General features: G+C 46.0%; 1 protein-coding gene across 3 annotated transcripts; it reads right to left on the bottom strand.

Moving 5' to 3' along the window:
• Nucleotides 1–76: 76 nt before the first annotated feature.
• ret (ret proto-oncogene receptor tyrosine kinase) lies at nt 77–14361 on the bottom strand. Of its 3 annotated transcripts, none has more exons than XM_028423240.1 (20): nt 14017–14361; nt 7032–7277; nt 6521–6814; nt 6200–6438; nt 5928–6123; nt 5654–5853; nt 4980–5262; nt 4771–4902; nt 4362–4472; nt 4164–4280; nt 3840–4084; nt 3612–3759; nt 3414–3521; nt 3117–3331; nt 2905–3027; nt 2752–2822; nt 2272–2409; nt 2078–2177; nt 1532–1679; nt 77–753 (listed from the first exon to the last, which is right to left on the bottom strand). In XM_028423240.1, exons 1-20 carry the CDS (start codon nt 14084–14086, stop codon nt 596–598), a joined length of 3342 nt encoding a protein of 1113 aa, XP_028279041.1. In that variant the 5' UTR covers nt 14087–14361; the 3' UTR covers nt 77–595. The 3 variants fall into 3 exon arrangements, with proteins under 3 accessions (XP_028279041.1, XP_028279043.1, XP_028279042.1); XM_028423242.1 differs by lacking the exon at nt 14017–14361 and adding an exon at nt 13136–13179; XM_028423241.1 differs by having other exon boundaries at nt 617–1679.
• Nucleotides 14362–15228: the final 867 nt, after the last annotated feature.

The following is a 15228-nucleotide window of genomic DNA, read 5'->3' as shown; positions in this document are numbered from 1 at the left end:
GAAAAATAAACAAACAAAATAAAGAACAAACATAAGAAAACCGTTCGGTGAACTTCTGTCTGTGTTACTTCTCTTTGGCAAGAACAGCTTTCAAACATCTTTGTGGGTGAAACACAAACTGGGTCTTTTTTTTTTGAGGAGAACAATCCTCTAAAGTAGAAACTTTACATTTTTCAGAACAAGCTCAGCGTTTTGCTTCTTAAATCCCAGCTGTCTATAACGAGTGATGGTAAAGACGTCCCCTTTAATTCCTGGGCTGGAACAAGATCTTCACGGTCGCACATTAACAATCGGGAGGCTATTGTAGAAGCGGCACAGGCACTTAAAAGACATTGACACTGACATACAATCTGGTACAATAGTCATGCAGTGATACAATTTGGCCAACATGACCTGTGAGGTATTAATTAACATACTGAAGAGCTGAACGAAGCTTGGTTGATCCAGCAATAAGACCCCAGTCTGAGACACCCGTGCAACAGAAACAAAAGGGAACCCACTTTAGCATCAGATTGTTTATGTACAGTCTTACAGAAATATACACATCTACCGCTTAGTCGTCTTTTATTCTGCCTACAGCGCTGCTGCTTTGTCTTTAGCTATCGAGCTTGTCCACAGCTTTTGGGGGTGAAGGCAAAGCCATCCAGTTTGCATAAACACTATCATTGGCATATCTTGTAAAGACTGGATTAGTGGCATCATGTCTGTTGAGCGGTACCGGGCTCTTCTCAGGCCAGTTCGGGTATGACATGCCTAAAAACGAGAACATATCATTTTTCTGCACTCAGTAAAAGATAAACAGACAGTGAGGCTCTCAAACTGAACTCTGCAGGGTCTCAGAAGCAAGTCCTGATTCGACTCACATTAGCGTAGGGCTTCGATTATTGATTATTTATCGGCTTTAACAGAAAGTAGAGTGCACAAAACTGGATTTTATATATATATATATATATATATATATATATATCACCTGAGAGTTGCGTTCAAAAGCCTCACTGTTTCTCTGTTCAGCATTGTGGAATCATAATAGATCAACATTAAGACAATCTGGAATTCAAACCACGATGAGTGATTGATTCAGCAAGGACCTGTTTCAAATGTTACACACTGTGTTTCCTCCAGTGCAAACAAATAATGGGAATGATGACAATGGGGATGTGATGTGAAGTGGAAAACAAATGAGCTATTTACAAACCAAATGCAGATGAAGCATGAGTATGTGCATATAAATTAGAATGAAGGGTATATTTAATATTTACAAATGTTGTTTTTTGGCATTTTTTTTCATGTACATTAGAAAGCAGGTCCGGATAAAACAAAAGAAGACACAAGATCTTTCTTTTTTCTCTCACTGAGCCTCTCATTTACGATGAAATGGGAGATATGTCAGCATTAATCAGCAGAAAGGCATGCCTAGATCACAGTCACACACACTTGACTACGGAAAAAAGCCAATCACAACTTGCCAAAAAAGAGAGCTTGTGTTGTGTGTCCTGTTTCTAAAATCGAGTAAATGCATGGGAGATTCTACCATAGAGCTTGTTTTCAATCCATGTGGAGGGGAGGGTTCGAGGGAGAGGGGCGTTATTACAGTCCACTAGTGGTGTGTCCTCTTCAGAGAGGGCGTCGTCGTACAGCAGGGCATCAGCTGGCGTGGACGCCGCCAGGTCCAGGTAATCCTGACAAGAGCAAACGAGGGCACGATTAGGCTGATTATAGGGGAGGAGCAGGAGTCGCAGCACGCTAAAGATCCTGTTCTTTTCTGTGATAACAGTGAGGAAGGAGCCTGCTGCATTCTGGGATGTCTGCATTCCCGTCTCCATATTTAGCCTCACTTCAGCAGCAGGAGCCTGACTGGTATGCTCTGTGATTATACTGCCCAAGGCCACATTTTAGGACGACTCTTCAAACAACTAATTATGATATCTGAAGCATCTGAGAGCAGTGACAGCCCGTGCACTGTAACACAGCGTGAGTCCAAACATCGAGCCAGTGGCGCAGGAAAGACACAAGAGAGAAGCTGCCTAACAGCATCCCATCCCTCATTCCCAGTATAAGAATATGATTCTGAACATACCCGACTCTTTACCATCATCTTTTCCAGTTCTTTGCTGATGTCTGAGAACGTCGGCCTCTTGTCTGACTCTTGTTTCCAGCATCGAAGCATGAGGTTATACCTGCACATGAGGAAGAGGAGTTTCACAGTGTGTTAGCTTCTGGTGCAGCGGACGTTATTAGAACTCCGTAGAAAAGAGGAGTTTTAGAGCTCACATTTCCTCGGAGCAGTTCTCTGGTCTCTCCATCCTGTAGCCAGTCTTCAGGAGGTTAAAGAGGCGTTCAGGAGCGATGCCTGGGTACGGATTTCCTCCGAGTGTCACGATCTCCCACAGCAGCACGCCGAAGGACCAGCTGGGAGAAAACACCGCAGCTCATTAAAACCCTTCAGGGGGACAATCTGACTAACTGTATTGCTGAGAGTTGGATGGAGTGGGTAGTTAGCTTAGCTTAGCATCAAAACAGCTAAAAAAAAAAAAAAAAATCAGCTGATGATGAATCATTTCTTGGTCGGCAGCCAGAATTACAGGAACAAACTGTTGTTTTCACACTCTGCCAAATTTAAACATGATATAAGATGTTATTTATTGAACTGAGCTCTTTCTCTGTTTCCTCTTTTTTAATTTTAACTCTCTGCATGAAACAGGAAATCCTCAAAAAGTCAAACTACAGTCTTCAAACCGTGCTCATACTCACACGTCACTTTGTGTTGTGTAAATGTGGTCGAACAGGGACTCTATGGCCATCCATTTAACAGGTATGCGGCCCTGGTAAAGAGAAAACTCTTGATGAAACCTTGTTATAAATGAACCACGATGAACAGAATAAAAGTCTTTTTTTTCCCTCTACCTTGCTCCTCTTAACATACGAGTCCTCCTCATAAACGTCTCTGGAAAGGCCGAAGTCGGAGATCTTCATCTTGCGGCCTTCGGCAACGAGGACGTTTCTCGCTGCGAGGTCCCTGTGAACAAGCTGTCAGACCAACACACTCAGTTAAAGTGTAACACAATGCCATGTGTCTGCAGAATTTAGGTTCTAAACTCTCTTTTTTTGTTGCATACCTTCATTTCTGCCAGGTACTGCATGCCTCTGGAGATCTGCCATGCGAAGGAGATCAGGTCTCCCATGGTGAGGGCCCTGTCGTCCGGGTTCTCCAGGTAGCTGGAGTTTCTGTTGGCATCCCTGCCCATGTAGCTCGGGCCAACTTTCCGGCTCTCGCGCAGGAAATTGCGGAGTGACCCGTACTTGGCGTACTCAACGATGAGATACAAAGGACCTATTCAGAGAAACGCAGCATTTTAAGACTCATACAGCAGACTGATGGGAGGGAGGGTGGAGGGTGGAGGAGGGGGGCTTACCGTCCTGGCTGCACGCTCCATACATCTTTATGACATGTGGGTGGTTGACTTGCTTCAGTAGAGTGAATTCGGACAGCAGGTCACGCAGCTCGCTGTGAGAAGCGTTTTCTGTTGTGCAGGAGAGAAGCAGATTGTAATGAAGAAACCATTCAGACATCCGCTCCTCGTACGTCTGCATGACTTCCTGCCTCCTTTTACCTTTAAGCATTTTCACAGCCACAGTGGTGTACCCAGCTTTTCCCTTCAGCCTGAAAGCTGTTGCCTTGACAACTTTCCCAAACTCTCCTTCTCCTAACGTCTTGCCAAGTACAAGGTTTTTGCGAGGAAACTCCCACTTTGGATCCTCCTGTTGAAACAACACGATGACATCATACTGACCTCTGACACACAAAGCAGACAAGAGAAAAGAAGCCGAGAGGAGCTCACGGGTATTTTAAAGGTGTCGGTCTCAATGGATTCCTGAGAGCCCCGTCGTAAGTTGTTAGCGGGGAAGCTGATGGGATAGGCCTGAGCGGGCCGGCGGAAAGTCATCTCAGCCGACGCGATCGGGGGCTTGGGTGAGTTCTTGTGGTAACGGTGGATGAAGTAGGAGGACAGGAGGATGGAGACGATGAAGGAGAGGAGCAGAGCCGTGGCGATGATGGTCTTACACATGTCATCACATAACACCTCTGCAGGAGAGCATGCTGCACAGTTAGAAGAAGCAACATGGCTTCCCAGGATAAGGACAGTGTTATGACAACAACACACCTTCAACGGGGTCGATCTCACAGAAACATTTCTCTGAGAAGCAGTAGCAGGTTCCGTGGCAGGCTTTAATCCCGCTCCCGCTCAGTCCTCGCTCGTGACCTCCGATCACAGGTTCCTCTGCAGACACACAGGAAGTCAAACAGGAGGGTCACTTATGTGATGAACAACATCACGGTGCATTAAAGGGCAACTACTTACTCGTACAGTCCTGTGGGCATATCGTCATATCCTTGCTTTCCACTGCGTCACAGACGCTGTCAGGACATGTGCGGAGGTCGGGGGAGCATGTCGAATAATCTTCAGATATTGCTGAACACAAAGGAAAACATCCAGCTACATCCATTAGTGACAAAACCACAAGCGTTTGGAACATTTTAAAGTTTTGTGTTGCGGCCGTTCTGACATCAGTGGTGGTGGTTTGTTGTTAGCGCCTGTCTTTAACAAAATTAAACCCACATTTTCTCTTCCTGCTGAAAACAGGATGTCACTGAAATGGAGACAAATGCAGGGTCTGGAGCTCTAATTTGTTCCACTGAGAGGAAACATGTTCTCATTTGGATCCAGTAAAATTATTCCAGTGTTACATGATCACTTTTACAAGCTGTACCTTTTTGCGTGCCTTGCCTCCACTGGCATCTCCCCGTCGTTGCCCCCAGGCCTCGGGCAGACTCACAGTCTCCTCGCCATCTCTTCTCTGCACAGGACTGCAGCTGCTGGCCGCCCTGTGCGGCCTTACTTGCTATACAACAGAGCCAAAGGGTTGTGTCAAAAGGAGCCTGCGCATGTTTGTATGGTGCGAGCTGGGTAATGTCTCACCTTCACCATCCAGCACAACGTGGATCTGAGTGCTGGCCTCCAGCTGCGTGTGCTCCTCCTGAGCCACGACGACGTACTGCAGGTCCTGACAGTCGGACCTGCGCAGCGCCTCCGAGTCGTTCACGTACAGCAGCCCCCACACCCCCTCCGAGCTCTGGGTGATGCTTATGGCTGCGTAGCAGGACAGCAAGTCAGCGGACACGTTCTTATCGGGCACCTCGAGCCGGTACGTGACACCGAAGCCGTCGATCTGCAGACAGTGGTCCACACAGACTCTGCCGACCTGAGAGGAGAAATCTGCTTTTCAGAGCGCATCGAAGAATTACACCAAACACACCAAGACTCATTTCCTTTATAAAAATGTACGTTCTATAAATAACTCCAGGGTTCCTCCATCTCCCTCCTTCAACCACTCCTACAGCTCTGTCTATTTCTCTCATCCTCACGCTTATCAAGGAGTGAAATGGTTTTTGGTATAATGACCTTTCTCAAGGGAGCCGTATTGATAAATACATTGCCAAAGGGAACCCTGCTGGATCTATACCTATGCTGTAGTGAGGGGAAGATTCTAGGAGGAGACAGACCTCTCCTCTCCTCTCCTCTCCTCTCCTCTCCTCTCCTCTCCTCTCCTCTCCTCTCCTCTCCTCCATGCAGCACATTAAGGATTTGCGTACCTGTGCATACACAGAAGCTCTGCGTGTCAGTGTGAATATGTGCGTGATGTTGGCGAAGCGGATGGGGACAGGTAGGATGGTGACGTTGAAGTGCAGCATAACTGTCCCCTCTAAACCCGGGTAGGTGGTGTCATTGACCAAGTAGTCCAGGTACAGGGTACGATTCTCCGTCACGTACAGGTTCCTCTTCAGGACCAGCTCTAAAATCAAAGAAAAAAATGTCACAACACGTCTCTCTGTCTTCATGGAAAAAGGGCATTGTCGTGGTACTTACGGTAGTCGTGGACAGTCTCTCGAATGCCTCCATGAGACGCCTTCTTTTCACTAAAGGTGTCTTTTATGTCAAAGGTCTCTTTTATCCAGGGGTCACTGTTGAGCAAAGTCCCCACATACTTGTTGTGACTCTGGTCTATGGGGTAGATGGGCGTTAAGTCCCTGTCGAAGACAAACAGGGAGCCGAAAGATCCACCCTGGAAATGTAGAAATGTTCAAGTGAGACATTTGAATGATAACAGATGTGTCCATCAGGCAGAGGGACCTTCTCACCTTGGTCCGGTTGAAGCTGATGACGATATCTGCTGTGTCTGTTCCGTTCACATAGGGAGCGTTGTCGTCCTCATCGTTGACAAAAACATCCAATGGAATGTCCTCCCTGGTGATGATGGTTTCCTGTCGGACTGTGCACACCAGCACGAGTCTGTAGCACTCGCTCTCCTCGCGGTCCAGCGGAGCGGTCACCACCAGCTCCGTGGTGTTATCATTTACGGCAAAGGGCGCTGGGGTGTCTACACACAAGAAGAACAACAGCTACGGCCTCTGAAGGAACACTGAAGATTCAGAGAAGGTGCGAGCGTTCGTGTGTCTGACCTGATTCCACGTGGTAGCTGATGGTGTAGTTGGGGCAGACGTTGAGCCTGGTGAGGCGGCGGAGCTGCCGCAGGGCCCCGGGGAACCTGTTCTCCCTGACGTGGGGGTTAGAAGTGTCTCTGTGAGGGAAGCAAAGCTCCTTCATGTCCGTCTGAGCACACTGAGGCAACGTGGTGTTAACAAAGTCCAGCATGATCCGAGGGGCGTTTCTGTTGGCGCACTTGGACCTGTGGGTGAGCTCCGGTAAGACCATGGCGTGCAGGATCAGCTTCTTCACGTACCTCGAGGTGTGATCTGATGAGAGCCAAAATAAAAACACAAGATGCATTTTAAACTGAGCTCTTTTTGATGACTGGGCTCTTCTTTAGCTTTTATATAATTACATTATCATCCTGAGAAACTGAGCACGGAGCCAAAGCACCATTAGTATGCAGAGAGCACAGAGAAGCTAATCATGAGCAGGGGATGCCTGGCACTGAAACAGGACTGCACATTATGCCATCAGACTCACACAGCAGGGCGAAGTCACTCTCCTCCAGGGTTTTATTCAGGGATAACACCCCGGTGTAGATGTCTAGCTGGAACCAGGAGCTGTAGGGGGGGCGTCTCAGAGAGCTCAGCCAGCACAGGTAGAAATGCGGGCGCTCAGAGTCGCTGTCCAGCATGGCGTGCACCTGGAGGATGGGCGTCCCAACCGGCTGGCCAACATACACCGTCTCAGTGTACTCATTCTGAGGGAAGTACAGCCCCGAGGCTCCTGCAGGAAGAAAGAAGCAGATGTTTCAGAATCACAGGCCTGACAGCAGCTGAGGTTCATTACAGAGCCGCTATCAGACATCTCTTTGTGGATGTTTAACTGCAGCAACAATACGCTCTGACAATGCTGTCTGCTCACTGAATGGAAATTAACACATACATGGAATATGACAGGCCGTCCTCTGATTCATCTCCTCTGCCAGCGGAAATTGAAAGCAGGGCTCAAATGACACTTATGCAGCTCTTTTAATGAATTTCTCATACGGTCAATAACACGTGGTTTCCTGCTCTCCTTGCGTTCACCTTGAGAAGTTTAATTATAAGGGATAACATGATACAGAGGAGAAATGAATCATTACCTGCCAGGGGGAAGCGTGTGGGGGGCTCATATGTGTGCGTTTATGTCGGGGTAATCCATACAGCACCGCAGCACGCTGTGTGTTTTACAGGAAAATGGAGCCGCGAGTGTCCCTCCTGTAATTATATCCCTGTTATGCCCCCCCCCCTTTGATGATGGTAGGCGACCATTTAGGGAACTCACTAATGTCATTAGCAGACAGCAAAACTAGATTTTCTATTTCTGTTGGTGCAGTTGAGGCCTCAGATCTGGTTTCAGACATTGATTTAATTTTGCTGGGTTTAGATGACAGGAGGCCGAGCTGATGGGTAAAATGTGGCCGTCCTTCCTGAAGGATGGAGATGAGGCAGCAGAGCTTTTTATTAAAAGTGTTCCGGGGACAAAAACAAACAGCAGGACGCTTGTTTGTTTTCATGCTGGAGGGATGTTTGGGACGTTTAATGGATCATTTTACATTTCCTTAAACTACTACCACCAAATAAGCCATTAGATAAGCTGTCACTTCAGAGTTGTGTGTTTTTAGACTGAAAAAATATATCATAAACAAAATAAAATAATAGGATGAATTTTTTTAAGCAGGCTCAACAACCAATTCTGAGAGAGAGAGGAGAATGTTTCTAAAATTAAATATTAGGTCAACTAATCTGTGTTACAGATTACAGAATATTTGCGATGTTATCAAGCAAAGGATCAAAATACAGATGTTAACTAATTGGACTAATGAACAAAAAACAGTCAGTACCTTAACTGGCCATTAGAGGGAGCCATTATCATACTGACCCTGACCCAGAAACAGTGTTTTTCTGCACTTTAGTCATTCCTCTAACACATTAGCATGATGCTGTGCTGGTTAGCAACATGCTAAACATCCTGGGTTCAGTTATATTTCTAACCAGCTACTTCTGCTTCATTCTGCATTATTTAAACACAGTTTTAATTGATCTGCATGGACATGTGACAAACTCATCAATCAAACTCAGCAGATGACAGCGGCGCTACAAATAAAACTCAGAGGGGTCCGAAGTGTTAACCAGCGAGGGCCGCTGCAGGACGCCGTTATGGAGGCAGGACTTTGGCTGCGAGCCACGCGGTGGCTGGACCTCACGCAATGCAATTCGTTTATATCATTCAAAATTCAATTTCTTTCCAGGACAGAAGCCAACAGAAAGCAAGCAGTTTATATCAAAACTAATTAATTGAATGGATCAAGCAGGCCTCTCCGAGCAAATGGCATCGTTGGTCTGTGAAGCCATGATGATGATGATGATGATGATGATGATGATGATTTTTTCTCCAAAGCATGACTCATTATCTTTCCTAAATGATGCACGAGTGATGACGTTTAAAGCCTAATGGTTTTAAAATAAAAGACACGGAAGAAGTTTTTAGTTTTGAGAGTTCTTCCTCAGGCAGACGGATCATGATGAGCTGTTTTGGAACATCCTCGTCCTGCTTTGAGTCAACATCACCGTCATAAACAGGCGTTTTACGGCCTTCAATCACCTATAAAACTGATCCTGAGCCTCCACACACACTGTTGTTTCTTCAAAAGCTGCAGTAAGTAATTTTGCAAACAAAGCCTGTGTTTGAACAGGAGGACTCTTGTAGCAATCCATGTGTACAGTAGATAGCATGTTCTGCTGAGTGGATACAGAGACCAGACTCAGACTCTCTCTACTCCTCTTCCTGTTGATGAGTTTATTAAGGATGTCCGTCCTCTGCTTTAACAGACAAAAAGGACAAAGAGTTCGCCACAGAATCTGATAGCATGTGCTCAGACGTCCACAGACCACAGCGTGTGGAGGACCGGGGGTGGGACGCCCTCCCCGTCGTCCCAGACAAAGACAGGAACTCAATTAGCTCAATGCGTGCTCGGGCTGATAGATTTACCAGCTATGAGCTCATGTGCTGGACTAACCCACATGGTTACTAATCCACCTCTGTGGATCCTACCTCCACGTCTCATTCAGACAAAAACAAAAAGGGTCTCCACGTCCAGACACCCTTGTCAGCTGCATTGGAGATGAGGGGGAAAGTGACCCGACCCGGCTGTGCTCTGTGATTCACTCCCTCAATAATCTCATCCGTAGGCTGGAGCTCCTGCGGCGAGGGGAGCTCAGCCTCGTGCCCTTTCTCTCCCCAAGGTCAATGTGCGTTGCATCTGTCCCCCGCTAACGACCCATCGGAAAGGCAGTGTATCTGGCAGCAGGACCAATCAATAACCGTTCTAATCAACAGTGATGCTGATTGTTTTCCACTGATGAGACAGACAGACAGACGGGCGGAGAACCGGCACATGTTCAAGCATCTACATCACACAGATATTACTGGTTTTTATTTCACAGCCAGCTCTGCAATTTCCCCCCTAATAATCCATCATCTGTTACAGTCGCCGTGGCAACATCACAGAACAGCTATATGTGATATAAACGCAATAAATGATCACACTGGAACTGTGATTATTCTGCTTCCAGGGCTCTTAACAGTTATGGGAATACTTCTCTCTCCAAAGATTCAATTAACTAAAAAGCTGCACATTCAACCATAACGCCACTGTTGGAAGCGATTATTGATCATAATGTTTAGAAATCTCTCCCTGTCTGCTTCCTGTGCCATTATCGCATCACTGTGGATGAAGAACCTGGATGTAAACTGTGACGCTTTGAAGCTCAAACCAACGAGGTGTAACAAGTCATTTCCTGTCATCCAACTCCTCATCAGAGTAACAAGATATCTGAGTTTGGTGGAGGCACTCAGGCTCCAGGTAGATTACTCAGATTACCGCGATGCATACCGTAACATAATAATCAATTACCCCATAATGTAATCCAATTAGCCCTCAGAGAATACATGAGCTGGGATCCAACGAACCATGTTCATCAGTCATCAAGAAATCTAATAGAACATCTCCATTGGGGTTAGCTGCCGCGAGCGCAGATTCAGTTTAAGGATTCCTCTGGGGATGATGGTGGCATCACGCGGTGCAACGTGGAGAGTCTGAACAGTCATTAGACTGATAGAATATGTTCTCATCATGCTGCTGGAGCTACCTGCAGGTCCATCAGCACAGGAATCGTGAAGTGTTTCATGCACATTCAGCTGATGGAATCAAATGTTACAGACGTCCTGTCACAGATCACTGATCAGAGCAGCTCTGACACTGAACGTGCAGGTTTATTTGTGATTTTAGCATCACACAGATCAGCTAGGACTAGGAGTTCAATACTGAGACCCAAACATGTTTCCAAAACTCAGAAAAAAAATGATTATTTTGGTGTTGAATGTTCTGAAATGTGTATGTGGTTTAATTATGGGGGCGACAGAATGAGTCAGAAAGTGAGCTCAGGTTTCCATGGGAATCGGCAGACTTAGCGACCAATGCTAATCCCAGTTATTAAAAAGAGGCAGGGCCAGAGACGGGAAAGATAAGAGGAATGTCTTATCAAATGTCAGCTCTGCTGGTGAGTGTAAAGCAAATATACATATATAAGAGCGCCCCCTATGGACAGGAAGTCCAAACAGTGGGACTTATTGCTAGCAGCTGTGTTGGGCTGTGTTTAGATATGGCCACAATGTTTATGCTAACACTGTAATTATAAGCATTTTAATTACATACAGCTTCATGCTAATCAGCATCAACACGAGAGGTCATTATCTCTGCAGCTATTGGACACATTAAAATCCCAGTTATGATGCTCAGTCGTGCTATAAAATCAAACTAGCATGGCTAAAGAAGCATATTTACCACAGTAAAAAGTGTCCGGTTCCAGCTGAAGTATGTGCAGAGCATTTTTCCATGAGCACCTGAATTAAAATGGCCGTCTGCTCTGTGACGACGGCAGGTTCCTCCCTGAATCTGATGGATCACAGAAACAAAGGGAGCTGCTCACTTTACAGCAGAGGATGGAGGGCAAATGGAAGTGAAGCTCTCAGAGTTTCTGGCACTGACAGGTGGTGGAAAGATGATTTCCAACATGTTTACCTATACTTCAGTAAAGGGAGGGATCAAACAAATGGATACAGATGGATGCCAGGGTGGAGCCGGTGGAGGAGGAGGAGGAGGAGGAAGGGGGAGCAGCAGCAGCAGCAGCACACATAAGAAATAAATGGGGAAGATGAAGAAAAACGTCTGATATGGCTCAGTTTATTTGGAGAAACTTCGACTGTCATTAGCAGCGCTCACATAAATTCCTGCAGTGTCACACAGATTAGGTCGGACTCAAATGAGCTGACTTTGTTCTGTGGTGCGCTCACTGTTGTAAACGATGGGTCAAACACAGCGTGCACCGCTAGGCGACTGGAAAATAACTTGTCAAGACCCATGTGAAACGAGAGGGCTAAATGCCCCGAGGGCGAAATTTCAATCAATGTCTCCTTGTCCTTTCACCACAGCAAATTAGATTGTGTCCATGCATGAGAGGGGAAGTGTGACCCTGAACTGACTACAGGATCAGGCACGGAGCTTTGACAGGTAGGAGCGGCACCCATGCAACAGCAGCAGCAGAAGAAGAAGAAGAAGAAGAAGAAAGTGTGGTTGTGATTAAAAAAAGTGCTGTATTTACTTGTCCCCGTGTGCCATAACCATAAAATAAAGTTTTCTTCCTAACAAGCAATTGTGCTGCTTACACAATTTAATATAGAAGATAAACTCTGCTTGTGCTTTGATGCTTTCCAATTATACTAAGAGAGACACAGTGACAGCAAGAGGGTGGAAAATGTTGAAGATTTATAATGCCTCCATAGGCAGAAGAAGCTTTACTAAATTATATAATGCAATAAAGAGCTAAATCAAATAGCAGCGTGTATCAAATGAGATTTATCGCTCTGGTCTGTCTCAAAAGCAAAAGATGCTGATGAAAATGATGGTTAAAGGAGGAGGAGGAGGAGGAGGAGCAGATGAAGAGGCATGTGAGAGGAAGGTTAAGGTTTCACAGGTCAGAGGGCAACGCAGGGTCAAAGATACAGTAACAAGGTCACTGAGGAGGATAAGCGGGTCGATGCTTTTATGTGCAAACATCTATGGGGGCGTGATGGATTACACTGAAGAGGAGCTGGTTCATTTCCATAAAGGCTTTCACCAAAGTGCTCTCCACACCAAAAAAAAAAAATCTAAAACATCAGCCTCCACTCTGCCTTCAGCTCCTCCACTGCTGAGACAAATGCTCATTAGTTCACTGATTACCAATTTCCTTTGTTTGATGAGCTCAGCTAGTAAAGAGTGAACTAATCAGTAACCTGGATCCACAGAGAACAGAACTGAACCGCTCTTTAGGTTCTACCAAAGATTAACTGCAGTAAAAACCCACATGAAGAGCCTCGACTCATCCAGAACATCCTCCAAAAGTGCAGCCTGCTCCGTCTAATCAATCTGATGTGTCATTCTGAGGGAAGGTGTGTGTGTGTGAGTGTGTGAGTGTGTGCACTTGTACAACAGGGCGATATTTTCCTAAAGAAAACAAACAGCCGGTGTTTGCCCAGAGATAGGAGCAGCTGCTGCACACCTGCCTGCCGCTCGCCTCCTCTCCTCTCTGAACAAGTGGAGGTCCTTTTGTTGCAGTAAGCGGGCAGGTGATGGGCGCCTGCTTTACGTAAGGGTTCAGCTTTCCTTCAGCACTCGTTTAATTACCACCATGTCCTTGGCACATCAGATCCAACTGTGTTTTCTTCTATAAATACCAGGAGAAGAAATACTTCAGAGGAGAAGCCGGAGCGTTGTGTGCACTTCACAGAGCAGAGCAGGGTTGTGGAAAAATAATCTGACCATTTTACATGAATCATTTTAACAACTCTGCTCCTTATGGACCCCCCTCCCCATTCACATTCACATGAACACCTCAGAAGGCTGCGAGGGTGAACACGCACACACACACACACACACACACAAACACACACACTCCCTGCTGGTCACCTCTGTGCTCCAAAAACACATTCAGGAATTCCACACAATGGCCTATATCTGTCCGAGCATCACATCTGACACTGGCTGCAGGCACTCCTGAGCTGAGAGGGACAAATATAGCCGGCCCGGGGCTGGACAGTGTTGGTACAGTTGGGCTGTGGGGATTGTGAATGGGATTATAATATTATGATATATGGCTGCATTCATTTGACTTCACGTTTCAGTGTGCCATACCATGCATAACAACCAGCAACACAAAGCAAGGATCACTTTCTGCAGGCTGTTCCTGCCAGGGAACCACTCAAAAAAGCTTCAGCTCCACACATCAGCACTCAATGTGCAGCAATCTATAGACTTCTGTGCAATTCTCTTCATAAATCATAAATTCTATGAATTTAAAGCCAAATATTTTTGACATTTTTTGTGGTATATTAAGTGTTTATTTGTTGCGTTTAGTGCAACATGTAGAAAGTCCAGTCTTACCTTCCAGCAGCAGCAGCAGCAGCAGAAGCGCAGCGATGTTTCCCCGAGAGAAACCACAACTTGACCCCATATTCACGAACCATAAGTGAAAGTTTCTGAATGGAAACACGATTAAAAAAAAGAAAAAAGTTCCTCCGGATGAAAAGCAGGGGTAAAAAAAATAATAATCAGACCGATAAAATAAAGAAAAGCGGAGTATAAAACCAGCGCGGCTCCTCCAGATGAAGTCCTCAGTGTCCCATTTACACGGGCTGCTGCTGTGCGTGCGCGGCTCCACTGGCTGCTCAGGGGGGAGGGAGGGGGTGAGGAGGGTGAGGAGGAGGAGGAAGAGGGTGAGGACGAGGAGGAGGAGGGTCACTGCTCACTGCCCCGCTGCTTCCTGTAGATGCAGCTCAGCAAATTTAAGAGCATAATTTAACAGCAGGTCAGTCATCTCATTAACGCTGAACAGGGGCAGGAATTATTAACATAGATCATGACACGTGTTGGATCATTTTAAAGGTAGAGACACGTGTTGAAACAAAGGCCACGTGACTCATTGTTTGGATATATTTAGGCATTTTATTTTGAAATATCCCCATCAATTGTAATTAATATATTGAATTTAAAATATTTAAAACAAAACTACATAAAAATTTAAATTTACTGGATAAAATCAGCTGGTCATACGACTCTATGATCTGCTGTCTGCTCAAACTCTTAGGTCTAAGAGTGTGTGTGTGTGTGTGTGTGTCTAAGGCTGAAGTCTGTGTTTAAAGTGTGGGATCTCTGTGCGACTGGATAGTGTGAGTGATGCATAGCTGCAGCCTCAGGGCCAGGACACCAGTCACTCACACACACACAGGACTGGCTTTCCAATCAATGACTCTGCACGGACACACACACACACACACACACACACACACACACACACACACACACACTGAGATTCACTGTGCAGCAGAAGCTCCTCAGAAGCTCCATCACCTCACATCAGGATCAGCTGTGGATTTCATGGGACTTTAAAAGCGGACTTAAAGGAGAAAATGTGTTTAACATGCTGTGTAAACTCTGACAAGATGTTGATACATCTACAACAAGCGATCTGACAGACAGATACTGTGGATCCATGTAATGCTGGCTGCTGTATCCGGGGAGAATCGGGGCTGATTATGTGACACCAGAAGCCGAGTGGTCGGCCTGAGCCACATTGTATCTGGGATAAAGTTTCCA

The sequence above is a fragment of the Parambassis ranga genome, chromosome 15 (genome assembly GCF_900634625.1).
Source record: "Parambassis ranga chromosome 15, fParRan2.1, whole genome shotgun sequence".
In the NCBI taxonomy this organism is placed as follows: Eukaryota; Metazoa; Chordata; class Actinopteri; family Ambassidae; genus Parambassis; species Parambassis ranga.
Note: the sequence above shows the minus strand (reverse complement) of the source record. Positions and strands in the feature narration are given on the sequence as shown.